The sequence below is a fragment of the Bacillus rossius genome, chromosome 8, assembly GCF_032445375.1.
Source record: "Bacillus rossius redtenbacheri isolate Brsri chromosome 8, Brsri_v3, whole genome shotgun sequence".
In the NCBI taxonomy this organism is placed as follows: Eukaryota; Metazoa; Arthropoda; class Insecta; order Phasmatodea; family Bacillidae; genus Bacillus; species Bacillus rossius.
The window spans coordinates 3,905,164-3,931,194 of record NC_086336.1 but is presented as its reverse complement, the minus strand read 5'-3'; the positions used below and the strand labels follow the sequence as shown (position 1 = coordinate 3,931,194).

General features: G+C 36.0%; 1 protein-coding gene across 2 annotated transcripts in view; it reads right to left on the bottom strand.

The window, feature by feature from the left end:
- Positions 1 to 18,986, bottom strand: part of LOC134535502 (unconventional myosin-Ia) — a 171,051-nt gene extending 152,065 nt beyond the window's left edge. Inside the window, exons 1-2 of one of the 2 annotated variants that reach the window (XM_063374639.1) lie at positions 18,822 to 18,986; positions 11,876 to 17,040 (exon numbers count right to left, since the gene is read on the bottom strand). In XM_063374639.1, the coding sequence (XP_063230709.1) occupies positions 12,550 to 16,137 (3,588 nt within the window). In that variant the 5' untranslated portion in view covers positions 16,138 to 17,040; positions 18,822 to 18,986 and the 3' untranslated portion in view covers positions 11,876 to 12,549. Of the gene's footprint in view, positions 1 to 11,875; positions 17,041 to 18,821 lie in introns of those variants that run through there. The other variant, XM_063374640.1, reaches the window with a different exon arrangement.
- Positions 18,987 to 26,031: the final 7,045 nt, after the last annotated feature.

The window sequence follows — 26,031 nt, the reverse complement described above, 5'->3', positions numbered from 1 at the left end:
TATATATCTGTTCCTTGTTCAAACATGTCTCAGACAGGATATAGGAGGTAGGAATATCATAACGGAAGTTTCCATGCCGAGCGGAAGCGACCCGCAGTCAGGCGGAAAGTATACAAAAATATTACAGATGAAGCCGCGATGTAGCAGAAACTATTTTTAGTAAAAGGAAAGTTTTAGAAAGAGAGAGGTGTAAGGGTTGGGATGGATAAAACGTCAACATAGGAAGCACGTGTGTATATAGGAAGAGGCTAGCCGAGTCAGCGTGTAAAGAACAAATATTACCTAGAGGACTTTCTATCTGCTAATCAGGGAGAAGGCCTACAAATAAAGTACAGAGATACTCGCATTATTAGCTTCCCCCCACCCACACACACACACACCTCACTTTTCAGGGGGGTTTCTTTGAGTTTAACCTTCCCATTCCAAGTTTTATTTGTAAAACTAAAGATCTGGTTACTAGGAAAAGAGACCATACTATTATAGCCACACAAAAAAAATTGGTTATCTGTATAGTCGGTTTACGGACGATAGTTTAACGTGACAACGTCATAACAAAAAAATTGATGAAATGATTGCATTCTTTTATGAATAAAATTGAATCATTTTTATTGAATTATCACTATTTTGTATGGATACAAAGGAGTGAAATGAAATCTACAATTAATTAATAAATTTACTTTTATTTGCACTCATTAATTCAAATATGTTTATTAATTTAACGAACAGATTATTTTAACTATAACTTTTATACATGTTTGCTATTTAACTTCTTCCAATCTGTGTTATTCTGTTAAGGATAGGACGATGATAGGAACAGTAGGAAACGAATGGGAGTGTTTCAAGTTTAATGTGCCTCGAAATAGTCAAATCGATGGTTGTTCCAATCGTGGAAGAGAGAGAGATTTGGCGCAAGCGTATAATGAGCGTAACAGGACAACGCGTAACGGGACAATGTGCGTAACGGGACAATGTGCGTAACGGGACAATGAGTCTTTTTTTTTTCGTGCGTGCAGCCGGCGTTCATCGATTTATTAGACGTTGTCACGTCAAAAATGAGAGCGAGTGTTCCAGTACTTGCCAGTGATGTGTAAACATCTACCCAAGGTAACGCGCAAATTGATACGAAACTCGGACACGAAATTTAAAGTAGAATTCTTTAAATTAATGCCAAGCGTGAAAAATAAACTGATCAATACAATCTTCGTTTTTCAAGTAAAAAATGTCAAGACGCGAATCACACAATTAGCTGTCCGATTCGTAAACGTTGCTTGCCGCTATCTCCCGCAGATGGCAGCACGAAAAATAAAGGAAATTTTAAACTATTAAAAACGACTACGATAAAAGCGAACATAATTAAAATCCTAAACCCCAGCTTTGTAACTAATTTTCGACAAGTAATTTTATTAAAAATCTGCCCATCTAGTTGAAATTCACTAAACATTTAATACTATAAAGATTCTGCACAAGTAAGAAGTTATACAGTAGTCCATAAAAGAATTTCCCAGTAATAAATTTTAATAGTATCAACTACAAGCGTTGTAGCGTTTCGGTTAAAGGTCACAGAGTAACTCAAACAGTTCTGGACAAGCGCTTGCGCGACTACTATTTGTTGTTTTCTCGCTTGCAGCACCACCTACGCAAAATGGCGACTCCTGAGCGTAAAGCGCTTTATGTTCTGCTATTTGGTAACAGTGAATCTGTAATTTCAGCCCACCTCATTGGAATCTATTTCAGCGAGAGTGGTTGAACGTCGAAGTCCCTAGCCGTTGGATTGGTCGTAATGGTCGAGACGACAGAGCTCTTTTTCGCCGGCCTCCACGTTCACCTGACATAACACGTGATTTTTTTGGACTTCAGGTTGGATTTGTGCCATATAACTAAAGTTGCACATATTAAACAATTTTAAGGAAAAAAAAATAGTTTACCTTCAATTTGATAGTCTAAATTAAACTGTTATAACATACCATTAAAACTGGGACTTTTTATGGACATCCTATACTTCTATGGCATTACTAAAATATTAACCTGAAACATTTTTAACATATTTTAATACTAAGTATATGTTTACATATTTGTTTTTCGTTAAACGACTGAAATCAGTATTAATTACTACAAACAAACCTTAACTTGACTAAGCTGATTCAACATTATTATAGATTATATTACTTTAAAAAATAATTCCAGTGACGAGAATTGAACCACGTTCCTTAGAGGTTAACCAGCGAGCGCTCTACCACTGCGCTATTAAGCCAATTGGGAATTTGGAAAGACATGTATTATAATAATCGTATTGCCAGTTAGGTATTTTTAAATTTGAGATTACATTTTAATGACTATTTTAGTTTAACAAATATATTATGGAGTAATTTCACTATCTTAAAGTTTCATTTAGCACACCAATATGTTTGGTATGTCTTCACTATCTTTAAGTTTCATTTTATGTTTGGTATGTCTCCTAATGTTTACGAAAGTGACTGTATGCGGATTTTTGTTGCTAAACGTGGGTCCGCTATCTTTGTGACACATTTCCGTTTATCGACTTTCGATCCATTTTCTCGAAATTACTCCAATTAAGTGCCGTATCCCGAGAGCTAAGACTTGACTCGACTCGCACATTCCTCTCTCACAAGCGGGCCAGCGTCGTCATTCACTCAGCTGCGAGACCGTTTCCTTCCCCTTGCCCCTCGCTCGCTTTACTTGTTTATACCTCTCGGCGTGGGTTGCTTAGCAACCCGCTCCCCTCCGCGCATGCGCAGTTCGCCATTCCAGATGTCATTACACTCGTAACAGTGACTCGCTCCCCGAGCTAGCACCGGACAGGCAACTTGTCAGTTTATTACGAGAAGCCTAAGATGTACATCAAGTTTTGTCCCTGCCCGAATATTCACCTTCGGCCAACCTCGGGATTTGTTTTATTTTTGCGCAGGAAAAATGAATTCAAATATTAAAAGTGGTCGGTTTGGTTAGCTACAATAAAACACTTTAAAACACTATGGACGGTTAGTTATGTTAGTGTAGCTACATTAAAATAAACAGAGAAATAATAATATATGTATAAATGAACCCGAGGTTGGCCGAAGGTGAATATTCGGGCGTGTTCGGGCAGGGACAGAACTTGATGTACATCTTAGGTTTCCCGTTTATTAACAGTCTACTTAGGTTGGGTAACAACAAGAGGGCGGCGTGTGACATGAGTTTTTTTCTCATACTAATCGCTAATTTTGATAGAATTCCTCTCTCGGCTCCACCTTATGGAAATTCTGTTTTGGCTCGACTACTTTAGAGGGTTTGACATTTTTTTTTTTAGTTGAGTTTTATTACAATGGCAACTGATTAACATTAATTTTCTGTACGCAACTTCGTGCAACTTACAGAGATCTGTGCAATAGCGTAAGCTTACGATTTAGATGCTAAATGGTTTCCATGTGTTCATTCCGTTGCCTTTTCGTTAAGTTCTTTGATAGGTTTAGGTGAAAATTATTGGGCCACTTCAATTAAAGTCGAGGCTTTATAGCTCGATTATGTTTGTAAATGCACTTTAGTTTTGTGCTTTGCTATTTCACAGCCATGTCTGCCCTTTTCTTTTTTTTCCACTGAGAGGTCGTTTGTAGGATTTTCTAATGTGGAACGAAGAGGTAATTGACCTCATGTAATACATGGCGGTACGTTACTTCAATGTTGGGTGTATTTCTTGTAAGCCTCTAACCCACAGCCTTCACCGTGTTGGTACTTAAGAATAGTTGTGGAGTACTCATCTTTAAAATGTAACATTTAATATGGTAATCTGCATAAGAGACAAAGAGTTATTGTGCGCGTCTGTGTTTCTATATATTAAGGGTGTTTTGCTGTGAATCTATTTTTTTAACTCAAGCATGCGTTTCTCCGCTTTTATGCTAGACAGCACAATTTTTATTGTATGCAAAAATGTTTGAGCAAACTAAAATAATACATAAAAAATATCATGTCTGTACTAATATATACGGAAGGTTTCATCTAAGCTATCTTATAAGTCTGGCGTTGCTTCTTGTTTATGAATAGTTAAATTCAATTAATTATTTGGCGCGCCATATTATATAATCTATGACAGCTGTCCTGCCATATAAAACTCAACTATTTTTATTGTCGTACATATTGAGTAAACTTTGTGTAAACATGAGATTGAATATGAAGTGCTGCCTGAACACTTATTTAAGTGTTCTATTTGCACTACAAGGGTAGAGTGTCTACAATGAGACACTCGGTTATATCTTGTTTTATGTTTAAGGAACTAAGTGTGTTGTGTGTTGTGGTGCGGGATTCGAACCCTCGGCCCATTTTAATATCGTTTATTAGGTTCACGAGCACATGTCAGTTTACCGAACTCACGACATTTCCTACATTTAGATTCCGTGTAGCAACTTCGCAGGAAAATCATTTCGAAAAAAAATGTTAATTTTTTTCCAAGACCAATTTTTTAAGTCTACGGAAGAAAAAAAACTGAAAGTTGTAAGACGAAGAATGAATAGTTAAAAACCGGTAAACGTAGGACGCCTCACTCATTGTAAGAAGGATGCAGTTTCCCATCGCGTCGAAAAAGTGAATGTGGGCAGCTATATAAAAAAAAATTTATATTTATAAAGAACAACCAGCTACAACATTTAAGCGAAATGTAATCACATGCAGAACTAATTTTATTCAACTATACGCTTTAGGCTGAATACAAATTGTTCAAATGTTTATATCCAAAAATATAACCAAAACTACAATTTATTTTATTTATTTCCAAAATTCGTTCAACAGATTCTTAAAAGAATATAGAACATGTCAATAAAGTCAACAAAAATGAACAATACAAACAATCAAATTAATTAAATCATAATATCACATTAAATTAGTACTAATTAAAACAAAAATATAAATACATCAATATACAAACAAATCATCATAAGTTATTCTAAACATTATTATAATATTCATTTAATGTATAAAATGAATTTTCTAATAAATAGTTTTTGAGTAGAACTTTAAATAGTCTTGGGTTGCAATGGGAGATTGCTTTTAGTTTATGAGGGAGTGCATTGAAAAGTTTTATGCCAGAGTACAGTGCACCTTTGTGATACCTTGATGTATTATTACTTGGCACATGCAAGTCGGATTTATTTCTGGTGTCATAAGTGTGTATTGCACTGTTATTATCAAAACTATCATTATTTTTAACTACAAAATTAATTAATGAGTATATATACTGACACATCATAGTAAGTATCCTTAGATTCTTAAACAATGGTCTACAAGAATCATAGTGATTAACATTAGACATTATTCTAATATTTTTTTTTCTTTTTTTTTTTTCTGTAGTGACTATCATTCATGAGCGTTAGCTGTATCGATGGAATTATTTACCACCAGAGAAAAAAAATGCGACCCAGCTTAACTATAAAAAAAACAATGTGTGGACAAACCGTTACAAAGCCTTTTCAAATTGACTAAGGCCACAGAAGACGTACTGATGTATGTAAAAACATAACATTCAAAACTTAGATCCTCCGTAGCTTGGAAACGTGGAACAACGCTTCGTACAGCGCACGCCTGCGTGTTATGCAAGCCACGCGCTCTCATGGCGTACTTGTGCGGTGTGAGGTATAACCCCTAGGCTCTTGGACCGCTCATCAGCAATGACTAGACATCGGAAAAATTCGCGGGTTCAATGACCTGTAGGATGAACTCCATAGTTCTACGTACACTCGGTCAAATGTCACCCACTCATTGGCTGCTGTGTTTTGAGACGTTACAACGTAGCAGCCTGTGATTCGATAAAGCTATGGTTGGGTGTTTCTCATTGGCCCAGAGTCATTCAGGTGAGTTGTGAGCCAATAGCAGAGGCAGCACTGAGGTATAACTAGTTGTATTTTAGCCTATCGCGAAATGAATTCGCGAATTTTTCCGGTCTCTAGCAATGACACAAATCTGGCTCAATACGGCGTTTAAAGGACGTGTTACACAACATGTACAACACGTGGTACTGAAGAGGATAAGGACAAGTTAACTTCTGTTATGGAGCCATTGGCGTCGCAAGGATATATATTTTTTTTTTGGGGGGGGGGACTGCAATTGATTTAGCTGTTGAGGAATATCCATCCCCCGGGAATATTTTGGGTTTGAAGGTGCAAAAAGGTGGTTTTTAGGCATTTTCTTTCCTAAATATTCTAATTATCGTTGGTTGCAATATATAATTTATTTTTTATAAACAATATTTTCAGAGAACAAATTTGTAAAAACACCGTGCTCACATTACCACGATTGGACTAAATGTACCATGCGCAACATATGGGTTGTATCACAGAAATCATATTTTTAATATAACTACGTAACTAAATATATTATTGGAGGGGGCGAAATTGAAGACTTTTATTATTGGGGGGACGTGTCCCCCCCCCGTCCCCACCGGTTGCGACGCCCATGTATGGAGCCATGGAAGGAGTCGGTTGGTTCGCGCGCGCTCAGCTGGTGGATTGCGGCACTACTGCGCTGACGTCAGACGGTTAAGAGGCATGTGGCCAGGGCGAAGGACTGGAAGCACGCACACAACCCTCCAGTGTCGGAGCAAGCATCTTGAAAGGTACTAGTGACACAAGAGTACAGAGAAATAGAGAACCTAAGATGTACTGCTGTTTGTTTAGGGTAAACCACACCTGCTATAAAATACATCTGCCTGTATCACTTATGGTCGTGAGCAATTAGGTGAGTATTGTTATTTATTGCTGGTTAATTGGTCTTGTGTCTATTGCAGAGTGTTTGATGTAGGCTAAACTAGTGCATATTGAAACTTTTGAAATTATGTTGATAGCACTATCCTAACCATTCAGTTAAGAAGTTAGGGAGAAATTGTGTGTGATCTTCACCAGTTAACAAATGGAGTCCAATGAGAACGACAGCCTCCCACGTAGAGCAAAACATTACAGGCTACAATGTAATTAAAGGAGAATGCTCAGTTTTTTTTTGTCCATTACTTGCTGGAAATGATGCCTATATGCCAGTTACCTTGTTCTAATTGGATGGAATGTAAAATAATGTCCTACAATATAGTAAAAGCCCTAGGGTTCATTATAGGCTGGTTAAAGAAGGCATAATATATCCAATGAAAGCTTATTTGGCACAATAGTATTCTTTAAGAATGACGGATTGATTATTGAAGGGGCGTGGGAGAGTCGAACCTATAGTTACCATGCTACTACTTCTCCCAAAGTGCCTGGTGCCATAAGTGCTGAAAGAGATGCATTATGATACCTGTAATGGCCATCTTGGGAGTAAATGAAACTCTAGCTAAGATTTGTCAGCGGCACTACTGGTTGTGTCGCCATCAGGGTGTAGAGGCTTGGTGTAAAAACTGTGACATTTATTCAGCCAGAAATGGCTGTATTGCAAAAACGAGGCTCTACAATATTGAACCCCCATTTGACAGGATATAATTTGACACTGCTGAGCAATTTCCCAAGACTAAAAATGGTAACCGGCATATCCTGTTGGTCATAAATTATTTCAGTAAGTGGACAATGGCCTAAATTCTTCCTAATCAGGAAGCCAATATCGTGGCGGACGCAGTAGTCTATAAACTCACTTTGCAGATTCAGGGTACTAATGGAGCCGCACTCAGACCAAGGCAGCAATTTTAAATCGACTATATTTCAGAAGGCGAGGATAAAGAAAATCAGGATTTAATTTACTTCTTAATTTATTTTTTACTTGCTTCATTAAGATGTGTGTGTTTGTGGCGGCGCTGCAGATGGTAGGATGCGAGTAAGCAGGTTGAGGACATGCGTTGTTGTGTTCGGCAATTTTTTTTTTTCCATGCTGTGGCAGCGCAGTGAGTTGTAGAGCCGTGACATGCCATGAACAGAGCCGCACGCGAGTCGCGGGCTACCGACCCCTGCTCTATGTGATTCGGCGGGTTCCAAGAGGCCTGCCGCATGAAGTGGCGTGACTGCGACGCTAAAGTCCCCCGACACTTCTGAGCGATACGAGACCTCCCCAGGGCGGAGCTCGAGAGGCATGGAAGGGAAGGCCGTCCTGCGAGCTAGCAGTGAGTGACCCCTTGGCGACGAGAGACGGGTTCCGTGTGCGAAGATCGGTGCATCGGGGAAGTAAAAAATAAATTAATGAAAAAAAATTGGTTGTCTGTAAAGTCGGTTTACGGACGATAGTTTAACGTGACAACGTCATAACAAAACATTGATGAAATTATTGCATACTTTTATGAATAAAATTGAATCATTTTTATTGAATTATCACTATTTTGTATGGATACAAAGAAGGAGTGAAATGAAAACTACAATTTAATTGATAAATTTACTTTTATTTTTACTCATTAATTCAAATATGTTTATTACTTCAACGAAGAGATTATTTTAACTATAACATTTATACATGTTTGCTATTTAACTTCTTCCAATCTGGGTTATTCTGTTAAGGATAGGACGATGATAGGAAAAGTAGGAAACGAATGGGAGTGTTTCAAGTTTAATGTGCCTCGAAAAAGTCAAATCGATGGTTGTTCCAATCGAGTGGAAGAGAGATAGATGCGGCGCAAGCGTACAATGAGCGTAACGGGACAATGAGCATTACGGGACACTTTTTCGTGCGTGCAGCCGGCGTTCATCGATTTATTAGATGTTGTCACGTCGAAATGTATATTTTTTAAATGTGAATCAAGTTTTTAATCATTATTCCTTCAAAGCACAAGTTGGTAGGTACTTATTTTGTAATCTTATCGAAGTGTGGAATGGCAGCTAGGTATGAGGGGTAAGACAGATAATAAAATATTCTTTTTTTACACATTTGTTTCATATTTTCTACTGCGATTACATCAAAGTATCTTAATAAAAATAAAAGTTGCAATCTCTTGTAGTTAAAATAATTATACTAATATAATCATTGTAATTTACTTATACTAAGTATATGACAAAAAAAAACATTGCACTTGCAAAGCTATCCTCTAAATTTAAACAGTAAGTCCATAGTAAGGCCACAAAAATAATTCAATTAATAGTTTGAAAACTTTTACAAATCTCATAAAGCACTATAAATTAATATTTGGTTAGCCTTTATATGAAATTAGAGCTAATATTTTTATTACAGCATCAAAAATGTTTGGCTCTTGTAGACAACTACTGCAAATGTGTTAAGGCAGTTCAAGAAAACGATGAGAAATGGGTACTAAAGGCATCATAACATTAGAAAAAAAATTTAAGTAAAATTCTTTTACACCCTCTTTCTTAGAATTTATTGAAAATGGAGGTAAAGTTCATTTTCTATAGTAAAAAGATAAACTGTTTTTTTTAGTATACCATGGAGAGGAATGAAATAAAATGGCTGCCACATTTCTAAAGGATAGGTATAGGTGCCCTCAAGTCTTTGGCAAAAAATTACAGTTACTGAACTTCTATTTTTTTATTCATTAAAAAACTACTATATTTTCTTTTGCTAAATTTAAAGATAACTTTAGCATTATCTGTAGGCCCTCCCTCAAACCAAATTTATTCTCAAAATCCACCGTTATGATCTATGATTAAAGTCCAATTAATTATTTCATTCTCTACTCTGTCTTTGGAAAATAGACATGATACTGCCTGTTATCAGCAACTATCATCATCTGTGTGCTAAAAAATCAACCCCACCTATTGTACCTTTTTCTACAATAATATTTCTCAAAAAAGCAGTTTCACATCCCAATCATTATGAAAATATTCCATCATATGTTAGTACTATTTAGCTACAGACATATGTTAGTACTATTTAGCTACAGACATATGTTAGTACTATTTAGCTACAGACATATGTTAGTACTATTTAGCTATAGAAATGTAATTATCTGTCATATATATTTACATTTGACAATAGTTAGAAAAAAAGTTTAATTAATAATTTGGATTTGAAGTAGGTAATCTATATTATGTAAAAAAAATTCCAAGTGAAGCCAATTAAATACAGGCCCACATGCAAGTTATTATTAGTAAAAAAAATATTAATGTATTATAAATATATATGTATTAATGCTACTGTAAGGATGTTTTCTTCAATCCAACATAGGTGAAGCAGATTGATGAAGGATAATGTATTGCAAATAAATATTAGAATTGTTATTGTAAGGTCTGTCATACAAAAGCATTACTTTGCCAATATCTTTCTGCAAACTGCACATATAAAACCCACAGCTGGTTACCAAAATAGATGTGCAAGTCTAAATTCTAGATTACTTTGCTTTCAACATTATGAGCAAATGAGCAAGAGAGATAAAGAGAAAGAGAAAGAGAAAGAGAAAGAGAAAGAGAGAGAGAGAGAGAGTGTGTGTGTGTGTGTGTGTACAGGCTCACACTTTTTTCAATGCTGGTAACAAAATTTTATTTTATGGGGGAAAAATAGATTATGATTATGATGAATGAAACTTGGATAATCAAAATAAGAAGTTTGAAGACTGTTGTTTTTGTTAGTTTGATATTAAGTAAATCAGAAAAAAAATTTAATGATAGAGCTTACTTCAAAATGAACATTAATAAAATTCTGTGACAGCCTACTAGAACTGTTTTAAATCTGTCTTCAAGGCAAGCAGAATAACAAAATATTGTTGCAGTGAATCAGAATCATTAAGTAAATATTAATTATGACTGATGTTGCAGAAAATTTTATTTATTACTCTTAGTTATTATTATCTGTAGAACTAAGCAAAATAATCATTACTAAAGAACAGCAACATTCATGTTTGAGAATGATGTAATATATCAGGAAAATTTTAATCAGAAATATAAAATATAAAGAATTTAATGTGTGAATAAGTAGTTTGATAAAGGCAAAGTAGGAGGCAAATAAAATGCAGAAAATTTGTAGCTAGGAGAGTTATGTGATACTGAGTGTGTATCAATACGGCAATAGCTACGTATGCTTAAGTTTTAAGTATGTCTACCTTACATTTAGGTAGGGTAGTAGTGGTTAAAGAGGAATTTTGTATAAAAAGCAGTGATAAAAAGTTGTTTAATGAGAAAACTATGTAGGGTTACCACAATGTAAACAAGAATGATTAGGATTTTAATGTAAATTATGATTCTGAAAATAATTATTTTTGGGTATAGTCTAGTAGCCTAAATAATTCATTTTCAGAAAATATTTTTTTATGAAATCATTTTTTTTGTATCTTTCAAGTAAAACAAAAACATAACCACTATATTGTAACTAACAATACAGCAATAAAATGTAGTAATGCAAAATAAACTACAAAGTTGGGATAATAGTTAACATTATAAAACTAAAAAAAAAAAATGCTATCACAAAATACCTAGGTATATTAAAATGGTTGGGATCCTAGTATTTAAAGTTTATTATAACCTAAACATAAATTCCTAAAGAACATTTTTTTTTAAATGAAAAACCAAAATATTTCATGTTCCCCATCCAAAAAACTAATTTTTCCACACTTGTCTATAACAGTGTAAATGTAGCAATGATGTAGGCCTGATTGCCACTTATGTTAATACAACATCATGTTTTTTTAAATCATATAAAAGTACTTCTATTATTTTTTAAATGTAGATTGCTTTTGAAATACTTTTTTAATTCAATGGATCCCTTTGATTAAGAGAGAAACATCCCTGCAGCACAAAACAATAGCCAATACTCAACACTATGGAGTTTGATTCGTCTTTTCGTTTTGTCGTGTTTTTGTCTCATTTCAACTGTTGTGCTGAATTTTTTTGGGTTCATTATTTTTGTGCTGTCATTATTTGTGGGGGTTTTTTCGTGCTCTTAGTCCATTTTTCTTTGTTTTTCTTTGTTTGTTGACCATATTCCTGTTATGGAATATTATGTAGTGTTTATATCCTGTTGACAAACACAATTTTTTGCTTAATTTGTTTTTTTTGTCTTTTGGGTTTTTTGTAGTTAATGTGACATAACTATTAGAGTTAACACAGTAATATGCGTTCACTTCTGTTACTATATAAATGGTTTTATTGGATTGACTTCACAGTCTACATTTTAAACAAAGTGTATCAGCAGCCTGCACAACAACAACAACGGAAGTCGTTAAAAAAATAACAATGCTGCCAACATTAACACATAACATCCTCTTCCACTAACAGAATATTACCAAAACCAGAATCACTTATATTACGTACCTATACTAGGACGATACATATAAAGAACTAAATCGGAATTGTCATCAACACTCCCTCCCAATTCCACATTACATTCTAACAAGATTTAACTTCTCAACAAAATATTCAAATTTACAAGCAGGCAGTCCCTTGGTCATGATATCTGCTATCTGTTCAGCAGACTCTACATAGATTAATTTCACCTTTCCTTTCCCTACCAGATCTTTGACAAAATGATACTGTACATCAAAGTGCTTAGACCTTTTGGTCTCTAATGACTTAGCAATCTTAATGGTTGATTGATTATCCTCATGAACATTAATTACATCAGCCACATCTACTACTTCTTTCAGCAAATTGTGTACGAAAATGTCTTCTGTTAAACATCTACCTATAGCATAGTACTCTGACTCACTGCTACTAAGTGCTACCACACCTTGTTTTTTGAACCCCAGCAGATAACATTGTTATTCAGTTTTGTTACAAAACCTGAAATACTTTTCCTATCATTTGTGTCAGAAGCATAGTCAGCATCAACATATGAGGATATAGTTAATGTGTTACAATATGACTTTGCTAACTTCAAACCTATGTTAACTGTATATTTAAGATACTTCAAAACATGTTTCAGATGTCTCCAATGGTTGTAAGAGTAACATTTTTGGAATCTACCAAAGTATGATACACTGAAACATAAATCAGGCCTTGTGCAGACTGTAAGATACATTAGGCTGCCTAACAGCTCTTTATAAGGCACCTTAATCTTACACTCTCCATCACATGACAAGTTAAGTTTGGGCTGAATTGGAACTTTACTAGGTTTACATTCTATCATGTTAAATTTTTCAAGAACTCTCCTAATCAAATCACTTTGACTGAGAATTAAGCTTCCATCCTCACCTTTGAGGATGTCCATGCCCAAAAAATGCAACTTTTCATTCGAACTCAAATCTCTCATGCCCATCTTAGACTTAAGAGCAGACTTAGTGTCTTCGAGATCTGCACCAGAATTTGATACTAACAGAAAATCATCAACCCACACTAAGATATAAAAAGTACCCCTATGGTACAAACAAGGATCAATTTTTGATCGCATAAAACCCAGGTTGATCAATTCACTATTTACATAGTCATTCCATGCTTTAGGACTTTGCCTAAGCCCATATAAGGCTTTGTTCAACTTAAGAAGTTTATCGTCACTGCACTGTACACCATCCGGTGGTTTCATATACACAGGCACTGGTAATTTGCTCTTCAAAAAAGCTGATCGTACATCGAGCTGGTGTAGCTGAAGACCTCGCTCAACTGCAACTGAAAGCAGAACTCGTAGCGTTGTCATCCGGGCAACTGGAGAAAATATATCTTCATTTTCCAATGTTGGCTGTTGATACCCACGAGCAACAAGTCTGGCTTTCTTCTTCGTAGTTCCATCCACACTTTTAGAAGAGAAGATCCATCTACTGTCAATAACAGATGCATCCATGGGTGCTTCAACCACTTCCCAAGTTTCATTACTTTCTAAAGATGACAGCTCCTCATTTAGTGCTTGCCTCCAACCAGCATCTTTAACTGCATCTTTGAAACTGTTAGGCACATCTGAAGATACTGATAATGCCAGAACATCGACAGCAAAGTTGAGCTCAAAATCTTCCAAGTACTTTGGTAGTTTTTTGTGCCTAGAAGATCTGATTCCAGTTGATTCATCGTACACACCCTCAGGATGAAAACCAATGAAGTCACCATCACCATCATCATCAGACTGATTGTTTTCATACATTTGTGTGTCATCTCGTGCAAACTGAGGACATACATCCTGTGTTTCATTTGGAATGTTTGAAGTAACACCTTCTGATGTTGCAGTATGTGTAATACTACCTGAGGATGGGCTTTCAGTATACCCAAGCTCATCAAAGATCACATTTCTTGCAAATTCAACATTTTTCTTTTCAGGATTCCACAGTCTGTAACCATTGTCACAATACCCGGTAAGAAATAACCTTTTAGATCTGTCACTGAGTTTTCCTCCATCTCTATCTTCTTTATGAATGAATGAATATGCAGGACATCCAAAAACTTTTATCTTTGACAGATCAGGCTTATGGTTATACCATCTTTCAGCTGGGACAATTCCATTCGGCAGTGCTGATGTAGCCAGTCTATTTGTGAGGTAGGTGGCGGTCATAATAGCTTCTCCCCACATCTCCTTGCCAAAGTTACTATCTAGCAGGAGACACCTAGTTTTCTCCAAAAGCGTTCTGTTGATTCTTTCTGCCATTCCGTTTTGAGATGGATTTCTGGCCATAGAATAACTAACACTGATTCCTTTCTTTTCACAAAAGCTCTTAAAATTGGAAGACACGTATTCACCACCTCTGTCACACCTTAAATTCTCTATGCGAGAATTAAACTTAGCCTCAACCATAGCTGTGTACATCTTAAATTTTTCAAAGACTTCTGATTTATTTCTCAGCAAATATGTGACACAGAAATGACTATAGTGATCAATAAAAGTCACAAAATAGTTAAACCCATCATATGTTGGTGGGGATATTTTTCCACACACATCAGAAGACACACATTGAAGTACTCTCTTTGCTTTGCGTTCTTCTGGTATAGCCTTCAGATAGGGTAGCTTAGTTTGTTTACCTTTCAAGCACACATCACATAACTCAGTGGGATACTTGGAAGAATGTCCCATTCTTCTATGCATCACATTGCTTGACACAGCTTTCACCATGGCTGCATTAGCATGCTCTGGTATGAGATGCATCTTAACTACATACAATCTTCCAAACACTTGTCCCAACATAACCTTACGACCACACACAATTTTAACACAAGAGTTTTCAAAACTTACTTTACATCCTTTCTCTTCTAACTTACGGACTGAAAGTAAGTTAAATGCCAAGTTCTCACACACTAAAACATCCCTAATCTTTATGTTTTCACCTCCTTCAGACATACAAGAAATATTTCCTTTGCTTACAGCTTTCAATGACTCACCTGCCTTAGCCACATTAATGTCGAAGTTCACATCAGTTCTATCACTTAGATATTTTTGATAGCAACTTTTAATGATATGGCAACTTGCACCACTATCAATAACAAAAATAACTTCTGTTAGTTCACCATCATTCATTGCAGGCTGTTCACTGTCCACATGCCCGCATGACGAACTTTCTGTATCGAACGATGTCAAAAAAGAAAATTCCACCTCATTTGTAGTTGCAGCAGTATCCTTATTCTTCAATTTTGGACAATTAAATTTCATGTGTCCCTGTACTTTGCAATAATAACACTTTCCATTAAAACTTCTACCTGGAACATAATTACCTTTGTTATGCTTATGCTGTGAATACTGATGAGATTGTCCTCTTAATCCCTTGTATGCTGCAAAAACGTTTTGTGGGCTTTCATCTTTCTTCAGAAGTCTCTCTTCTTCTGCTAATAGAGTATTTTTCACATACTCAAATTTCACAGCCGACTTATCTTTATTATACAATATATCCATGGCAGATACAACACTATCAAAATCTGAGGGCATTGCCACCAACAATTGATTAACCATTTCATCTTCCTCAATCTTTCCACCAGCCACCTTGACTTCCGAGGCCATAGACTCGAATTGCTGTAAAAATTCTTGAAGAGGCTTTTCTTTCTTGTATTCCAGTTTCCGCCAAGCTTTCTGTGCAGTCACCATGGATTTCATCCCACGTTTTTCATATGTAGTTGCTAGGGTGTCCACAATTTCTTTTGCCGTGATTTTATTCATAATCATCGGCAACATGTTGTCTGCCAATCCTTGGACGAGAAGATTTCTAGCTTTGACGTCTTCTTGCTTAAATCGTTTAAGATCAGCTTCTACCGTCGGAGGTTCGGTTGTCAACATGTGTAATACTCCATTCTGTTCCAACAGTAACTTCATCCGATAGAACCAGTTACTAAAGTTTACACCATCAAATGGTCTAATCCCAAATGGTACGTTTGCCGCATTCGCCATACTTGAATACGACATGTTTCACCAAAGACCATACACTGATAATAACCATACACACGAGTCACATGAAGCCCTTAACCAAAAACTGCATATTCTCCATAAAACCAACTATATCTCTTGAACAGAAGTTGCCTACTGGCTCTGGGCCCATAACCTATTAGAGTTAACACAGTAATATGCGTTCACTTCTGTTACTATATAAATGGTTTTATTGGATTGACTTCACAGTCTACATTTTAAACAAAGTGTATCAGCAGCCTGCACAACAACAACAACGGAAGTCGTTAAAAAAATAACAATGCTGCCAACATTAACACATAACATCCTCTTCCACTAACAGAATATTACCAAAACCAGAATCACTTATATTACGTACCTATACTAGGACGATACATATAAAGAACTAAATCGGAATTGTCATCAACAATAACTTACTTATTAGTAAATATTTTATTCAAATTCTTAAAAAAAAAAAAAATCTTTAATAGGTAGGGTTAAAAACCACCCTTCCTCCCTGAATTGTGTCAACTGTTGGAAGAATAATTATTATTTTACATAAATACTACGTATGAATAGTAAGCAATTTTTCTTGTCTATTTTACCTCCAATATAATGTAAGTCAACGTAACTTCATTGTAATTAATATTATTAGAATATTGACTTATAAGTTTCATTTATTGTAGGCCTCTATATTATGTTATAAGTAAATCGTAGTTCAAGTGGCCAAGTAAAGATTTTTGATTCAAAAATTGTCTTACTGTACAAAATCATTTCTTTCCCGTAGGATACACGGTTTGACACAACAAATGCAACACTATTTTCTAGTCTTGTAAAACATTTTTTTTTAGAAAAGTCTTTTGGATGGATTCTGCTTTTGCAAGTACATCGGGAGTTGTGGCTTGATTGTATGTAGGACGTTCCCTGGAAGAGTGACATTAGGTGAGTAATTTAACTAAAGTTAGCTCTTATATTATTAGTAATTCTGCCATCGTTTTGCTAGGTTATGTTTTAGCCACAAGTCTGTCATTTTTAGAAAGTGAAAGGTTGGTTGGGTTGGGTCAGCAACATTTACCATTGTTATTTGTAATGTAAGTGAATTTAAAATACATACGTGTGGGATGAAAATTGTTTACTTAGATCCTGAACTTACCTCTTTAGGCCGGGCTTATTACCTACCCAAGAAACGTTAAAAGTTAAATAATGATACATTACTCTAGAATCAGCCAACTTTTAACTTATTACATTTCTGCTTGATTTTCCACCTTCCATATTACTGAAGTAAAGTGTTACCAAAACTTTTAAAGATGTAGATTTGACATGCAAAGGTCTCAATCTTTTTTTAATTTTATACATCATGTTATCGCTTGGTAAACTGGTATAATTCTCGCGTCGCAGGTTTTTCTTATATGATATAATAAAATTCAGAAAATAATTTTTTCAAACACAAAAGACATTCTTCTATTTACTCTGTAAACAGTGTTTCTTAGTTCCTACTGGTTTCTGAGAAATGGTAGGTGACATCAGATAGTCTATTAAGTGAAGTGGCCGTCACCATGTTGTGCTTTAATTGCATTGCAATCCTGTTTTCCATATGTAAAAACCTGTAGGCCTATAATTTTGATTTGGATATTGTAACGCAATGTAACTTAAATAATAATTTTTTTACGTGATTCCTTATTGTACATCCAAATCCAAGCATCAACCCTAGACAGGGATTTTTTTTTTTTAGCAGTATAGAGGCGTGAAGAGCCGACTTGTTACGTAAAATAGCACTTAACATGACATATAAAAGGAATAGTCATTAAGTGTATCAAACGTAATAATTCCTTTCATACTCATTTTCCGAAATTTATGTTATTTATGGAAAAGCAGCATGCAAGAAAATACCTGGTAAACTTTCACACAGTAGCCTACAAGAAAAACAACAGTTTTCCATCAAATTATTAAAATTTTTATATATTTTCACGATAATCATGAATTATGAAAACTAGGGAAATAAATTTGTTTTCTATGGTTTTAAAATTTTTAGTTGTATAGTTAGTGACTTATTAGAATTTGGTTCTTTATAAACCCAGTTATTTTGTTGCATCCCTTGGGTAACTTTATAAACCCAGATTATTATTATTATTATTTTTAGAACAAGTTACTTTCCAGAATCCATTTCTGTTCTACAATTATGAAATTAATTCATTGGTTGAAAATAGTTTTAGTCAAATTAGTTTTGAAGAATTGGCATAGTTTATCTTATACGATTAAACTAATTAACAATCCACACTATTTAATTAAAAGTATTTTAACTGTAGGTAACCTAACCCAACCACTATTATGACAACATTACAGTACTTACAATGTATAAACCTAACCCTTTAAGAGAATGATTGTAAAACACGTCAAAAAAACAAAACATTGTGCAGTTTTAAATTTTATTTTTCAGAAAAGATGCTCTCCTTCAGAATTACCGAAAAATAAATAGCAGAAGCCTGCTGATCTTTAGATAAATAAAATATAATTAGTTAATAACGGCAATGAAAATTTTCCTTCGTATTGTGTACAAAAAGAGAAGACAAAACGTAATATACACACATCATTTGTACGTAAACATGTCAGAACTAGAAAAAATTATACGTAACTACATGATACAATTCGTGTTTGACAGATCAAATTCATACGAATTCGTAGCAGAAAGCCCGACAGCCACTTACCAAATACTAGCCGGTTCCCTAGGTTCTGGTGATCCCGGCCAACTGTATGTTATAAATAAAGCGCTGTAAGCATCTCCAATATTTCGATACCCGTCCCGACATGAAGTTAAGAGCGATTTACATTATTTTTAAGAATAATCAGCAGACATCTTTCACAGAGAACTACCCATGTTCAACTGCTGAAGACAGATGACAGATGTATACCTATACATTAGCGCTATCTAGCGATAGAATAATAAACTAATTGAACATATTCCTCTCCAAAATCCACTTACGTTTTTGTAGTAAGAAAAATAAATCATTTAAATTTACGGTTTTAATAATTCTGATGTAGTATTTTTTTTTTCTTCCAGAAACTAAATATTCTCAAATGTTTTCATTTCTAACTTATATGTATGTTGGTGTACCTGAATAACAGAATAGTCCTCTCATTGTGATTAAAAATTCATTGTTTTCTTTGCGCTCGATCATATATTTAAGTTTTAGTAAAGTAATCATTAGAGTTTATTAAAATGACCGACAAAGCCAAAGTTGACTTAGGTCTGTTGGAAGAAGATGACGAATTCGAAGAATTCCCTACGGAAGGTAGGATAAAGTCTTGTGTACTGTATTTCCAGTGATCGCACCCTACCGAAAGGAAAACTAAGATTGAGAATCTTTACAGTATCAAAGAGATTTTTACACTGTTTACTTAAACACTAATTTGGGATTAATACACGATTCCATAAAATTATCGAAGACGACATCATGGCGGCCATACGTCATTACTACCCCTACATTAAGAGGCAATGACCGAATTCGCCTGGAGTTATACTATATACTCAGTTCATTTGTCATGCGTTTTCCATGAGTGACGTCATGTTTGAACTGTTAAGGCCCTTATACACTCAGTTTATCTGTCAGTTACCTGACTCTTGATTGGAAGAATATACTGAACGAATAAATAAACTGAGAAGTTTTAAAGTTCAGTCGCAAAAAGTGTGTGGTGTCATGAGTGGCCAAAGAAACAACCATTTTGCATTTTAGTTTTTCCTCTAGAGCATTGTATGCAGAAGCCTTTTTAGAATTTATTACTGTAGTTTATATTTCCCAGATCCCACAGCTCGAGAAGGGATCGGTACATTTCTAAAAATTAAAGAAGGCTCTCTCCTTTTTCGGCACAAAATACAAATCTTGACTTCTATTTGCTGTCCTTGTTAAAGAAAAAATTCAAATGTCGCCAGGCATTCCGGTAGACTGCGTGTAGTGTTCCTAAATTGTAATCATAATTCACGTACTTGACTTGCATTGTGAGCAGTGTTTCAGTACCCCGAGTGGTACCGGTAACACACTGGACTTGCTGTCTCCTTGCAGACTGGACGGGGAAGGACGAGGACGAGGAGGACATCAGCGTGTGGGAGGACAACTGGGATGACGACAACGTAGAGGACGACTTCAGCCTGCAGCTGCGGTGAGAGCCCTCACAGTGTTTGCTCGATACCACGAAGTACTGGTACCTGCCTTTCTGTTGTTTCGTAGGTGAATAAAGAGACGAGACATATCTGCATTTACTCATCACGCACCGCCGTGTTACATAGTCAGCACACATTGGCGAAGACATTGAGTTTTAAAACATTTTAGTTCTTACCTGAATTCTCTCAGGTTAAAAGGGAACTATAATAATAGTTGGTACCTAGCTGAATGTTTTTATAATGAAGTATAGTATTTCCAGTAACAAAAAATGCACTACTTAATTTGTATTACTAGGGTTGTCCGTAAAACAAGGTCTCCAATTTTTATTTTCACAGAGAAAAACATTTCTTTCTTTTCTTGCACTGAATTAAACATTGTTGGAAAACCTTGACTTTCTACTATTTTTCTACATAATCCCTGTTGCGATTGGTGCTTTTTTGCATGCGGTATTGCATTTTTTGTGTAACCTGCCTTGTTTCTCACCTTTTAGTGTTTTTTTCTGTAGTCGGGTTACAGTTTTTTAAACTTTTTTAATTACAATTGTTTCGTCTGAAATAGATGGCTGTCCAGCATGGACGTCTGTACGTTCGTTTTTAAACTATGCACCCTTTTTGCGTGTTTTTGATGTCCATAAACTTTTTCCTTACACTTCGCATAACTGTCAATGAATTTAAATATGCGTAGTGTCCTAAGAACACAAAAAGGACTCATAGAGCGTAACTCACACCTGGCGGTAGTGGCAAAAGGAAGCTCCATTACGAACGGCTACAAAATCACAACTAAGCGTCGCAGACAGCTCAGAGTGGTGGGGATTTGTAGGTGGGGAACCAAGCTACAGGCTAGTGTTGCCGGATCTTGCGTTAAAGCATTACTCAGTACTCCAGCGCCTTGAAGATCATATTTTACGGACAACCTTTGTACATTCAATGACCTTGAGGCTTTACTATATCCAGACAATAAAATATTAGCTTGGCACTTCCCTAAATTGAGACAAGAGATAATATCTACCCTATTACGCATCCTACTACACACTTGTGATGTGCTGGTTTCTGACCGTATGAACAGAGTTTAAAGTCGCAGCAGACCCTTGGCAGGGCGGTTACAGCTGGCCTCTGGTGACTCCTCATTCGTCACAGCACAACAACCCTGTTGCTCTCTGTGTTACCGCTTTTGTACCTCGACACATGCCCAGGGTCAAAGATTCATTGTGCGGCTGCAGTTGCAGGGCTCCAAGCATTGCCCGAGAACTTGCTGACACATCGACTTACACGGCCCGCGTATACGAAACTGAAGAGCCCTGTCTACTTTTCCTCACAACACTCTGCCCTACGTTGATTTAAGAGGCTGTCCTCAGCCTGGGACATAGGGTGGACATAACTCTCTTCTGCTCTTGAATTTGAATTTGAGAAATGTGATAGGAGTGAATAATTATCTTCAATACGTTCAGGAATTTAAAATTGGGTAGGATTATTGTTATAAATGGATGAAAGGTAATGAAGCTGTCTGCAATGTTCCCTTACACAAGTGGCTAAATCAGTACGTGAGGAACAACGAATGGCTAGCAGACAGATGATGTACTAGGCATTCCTGTCCTAGGTGTCTCTTCTGATGTGTTTTGTTTTGCAAAATGTTACCACACCAAAGGTGTTAACTATGCGCGCTCAGCTGTTTACTCTGCATACGTGTACACTTCCTGCCAAGTAGTACCAACTGTTTTAGACTGTAAAAGCCTTCCTATGTGGTTCAGATATGTAATTTATTTTTTTTGTGAGGAAACAGGTTCCAAAAGGATACCTCAATTAATTAACTGCAGTTTTATTTACTATCAGATATTTACACCATTCCGCCCACAAGTTAATCACTTTTTCACAATTTACTCTCCCCGCTGGATCTCGGCTCGAAAGTGACTCTCTACTTCTTGTCTCTTATCTCGTACTTCTGTCTCAGTACACTGCCTCGTAATACTCACCCTTCCACCGCACACACCACACGGTCTCCAATGCACCTGTCTTCGCACACGAAGCCTGTCACTCGTCATCCACTTTCGCTCACCGAGGGGTCACTTCACTGCCTCGCAGACCGCGCCGAAGATCCGCCGGTATCACCACCAGCCTTTCTCACTCCCACACTTCTCTCCGCAGGCCGGCCTCTGTCTTGAATACCTGCCAAGTCCCGACCTGGAAATGTCTTGTAGCCCTCCGATTTGTCACGTCATCAGAATACCCAGCTTAACACTCGGAGCTCCCGAGAGCAATGGCATCCTAGTTACGCCACTTCACATGGACAGGTGTCTGGGAATGTACCAAACCCTCAAGAGCCGCAGAGAATTCGCAGAGCTCAATGGGGAGGAGGGTAGCTAACCACCTCTGCTAATCGGATTAGGCATGTAGCGATGACGGAGGGCTGGGCGCTACCTGCTTCCCACCCAACCTGCTGGCTGACCAGCCTCGTCGCTAGACTCCTCGTAACATTATATTACTTCAAATGTAAAAATTGGATTACTTTAAATATTGAACTTGATTTTAGTATCCAAAACATTTAAATTAATTAAGAGCTCCCTCACAATATATGACTATTTCTGTTAAAAAACACTAAAAATAATTCCATCAGAGAAAAACATGTACAATAAATATTAAATTTTAGCATATAAAAAAATATATATGATTACACAAAAAAAAAATATATATATATAGCCTATAGAAGTTTTTTGAACAAGAATAATTATAGAGAGGAATAAAAATAGATTTGAAGTTGGCAGCTGCAAAATTCCAAACACCCATTGCTGAAGGAAAGATATTTGCTTGTGCCAGCATTAATTAGCTAAAAATAATCTTTTTTGAAAGTTTCTTTTATTTGTGATATATCAATTTAATTTGTTTATGTTGACTATTCCCCTCGTGCACATTTCTCCAGGCTTTATCTTTTTTTTATTTTCTTTCCTTCTATAATTTATTTCACTCACTAGCATACCCTTCCTGGTGATAAATTGTTGTAGCTTCAGACCAGAGCTTTACTGTTAGCTCGTTCCATTCTAACACAGTAAAACTGTCTTGGACGTAATAGAGTGAATTAATCCTTCTTACTTGTGCTACATCACATAATCTCTGCTAACTTAGAGCAGCTAAACTCACTCTTATTACATTTTCTTGAGTCTTGAACCCTCTCACAACACTTAACGTAGTTTTTTCTGTGGCTGTATCACTTAAGTGATCATTCCTGTATTGGCCTTATCCCCTTTAGACTCAGTACTTCTGTTTGTCTGTGTCTCGTACATAGTTGCCGTAGCTAAACAACAGAGCACATCATACCCTCATGCTCATTTCCACACAAACAAACTTTGCCCTAGCACTCTATTGACAAACTTTGGGGGTTATAACTTAATTATCTTTCCTTCTTTCATAATTTACACTTTTAAATCAAAACTTTTCTCATGCTCTAGCCAGTTTTTTTTTAGAAGTGTTTTTTCTTTCTCTCTTTTATTCTTTGTTAAATAAATTTAAATGGTGAACTGTAGTGTATTTTTCTGCATTTGGGAAGGTTTTGCGATGGCCTACCAATAAGTAAGGCACATGTCAATTTTTAAGTAGGAAAATAATTAGTAACAATGAAATTATTTACTAAAAAACTATCATCTAGAGGACATTACTGATTGGGCGCAATGCAAGATCTCATGTTTCCACGTACCAATATCATTCATCAATCACTGGTAAAATGGCGTTAGTAAATACATCGTCAACTGTGGAGGAGCAACGATCTTTGATAAGATTTCTTTGTAAGAAAGAGTTGGAGAGATCCTTTTGGAGATGGTGAAAGTTTACGCAAAACAACTGTATTGGTAGTACCAATGTGGGAAGATGGTGTAAAATGTTTAAAGGTGGGCAAATGAGTTTGGTCAATGAAGTCCGATTTGGGAAGCCGGTGTCGTCTTCAACCTATTCAATTGTTGATGAAACCGACATTGTCATACGAGAGAACCGTCAAACGACATTGAATGAAATAAAGGAACATTGCAACAGTTCTTATGGTTCTGCCTGGGACATAGTTCATTAGAAGCTAGGGTAGAGGGAAGTTAGTTCTCGCTGGGTTCCAAAATAACTGTCGGAACAGCACAATTTATGCAGAATGGCTTGCAGTCTGAAACATTTACAGTGGTACAACGAGGAAGGTAATGAGTTTTTGGCAAGTATTGTCGCGGGGGATGATCTTACACTTGACACCGGAGTCAAAAGCTGTGAGCAAGATGTGGAAATATCCATCTTCTCCTTCCCGATAGAAATTCAAAGTTTCACCTTCCACTCAAAAATTGATACTCACTGTCTTGTGTCTACTGGCGGAGTTCCTGCCCCGTGAGAGTACAGTAAAATCTGCAGCTTACTGTGCAACGCTAACTAAACTGCAACATGCCCTTCACGTCAAGCACAGCACGACAAATCAACAAATTCAACTGCTGCACAACTCTTGTTCACATGTGTCTCGCCCAGTTCGTGAGAAATTGCACGGATACGGTTGGGAAGTTTTGGAGCACCCACCCTACAGCTAAGACCTGGCACCCTCCGATTTCCATCTGTTTGGGCCCATGAAGAAGTTCCTCAGCGATAACAAGTTTGATGACAAACTCAAATTGGCCGTCTTCTCACAGCCAATGGAGTTATGAGACCGGGATTTTCAAACTGATCCATCATTAGGACAATAGCCTCAACATGCATGGAAGATATGTTTTTAGAAGTAATGAATGAATACTACTTTCATTTCTGTTTCATATTGCCATTAATTGATTTTTCTTTTTTGCATTATATACCTTCCTTTTTGATACACCCTCGTATTATGACAATATCAAGGGGGCTGGGGTGGAACATCCTTTATATCTGAGAATATTGAAATAAAGGTTTTGTTAAGGTATCTTTATTTGACCAAAGTTTTAAAAAATCTGTTGAAGTCTTGTCAGAGAGATATACTTGGTTTATGCCTGCCCAGTCAGATAATTTCAACAGGATGTTTCATGAATTGGGGAGGGTAATAGATGAGGTTTGAAGCTAAGCAAGTATATTTTTACAACAGTTTGTGCCAGTTTAATTCACAACTGGCCTTTTATGTTAATCCATTATTAGGAGGCATTATTTTTGGATCATCATTCTGTATGGTTCGACCCTGTCAAAATTCACGTTGCTTGGTCTAAGAACTAATGCTCATTCTTGTTAGTTATCAACAACTCATAAAGATTGTAGGCTCTCATGGCCATTGTGTGAAGTTTTTTTGGCTTGTTGGATTTATCTGCTTCGAGGGCTAGATCTCACAAGCCAAAAACTATCATCTCAGTTGTATGTGTAACAGTTCAATATTAAGTTTGTACATGTTTGTGTTGGTTTTTCTCCCATTATAATTTATTTTAAAATATTCAGATTAGCATTATTCCATGAAATAGTTTGTGCAAAGGTTTTGTAGTTGCTTAGTAAATCTTTCTGTAACTTTGACATGATATTATTACTTTTTTTATCAGATGTTGATTTTATTGTTATGCTTACACTGCTTGTAACATACGGTGCTGAAATGTGTATTAATTTTCTTGTGTGGCTTTTGTTTATTTTTCCAGAGCTGAGCTGGAGAAGCAGGGTTTGAAAATGAACACTTCATAAAAAAAGCTGAAAGTTTAAAATGTTCATATGTCATTCAAATTATATATTTGTCTGGTTTTTTTTTAATTAACCATATAATAAATGTAAGTTAATAATCTTTTATTAATAAATCACAAAAAATAATG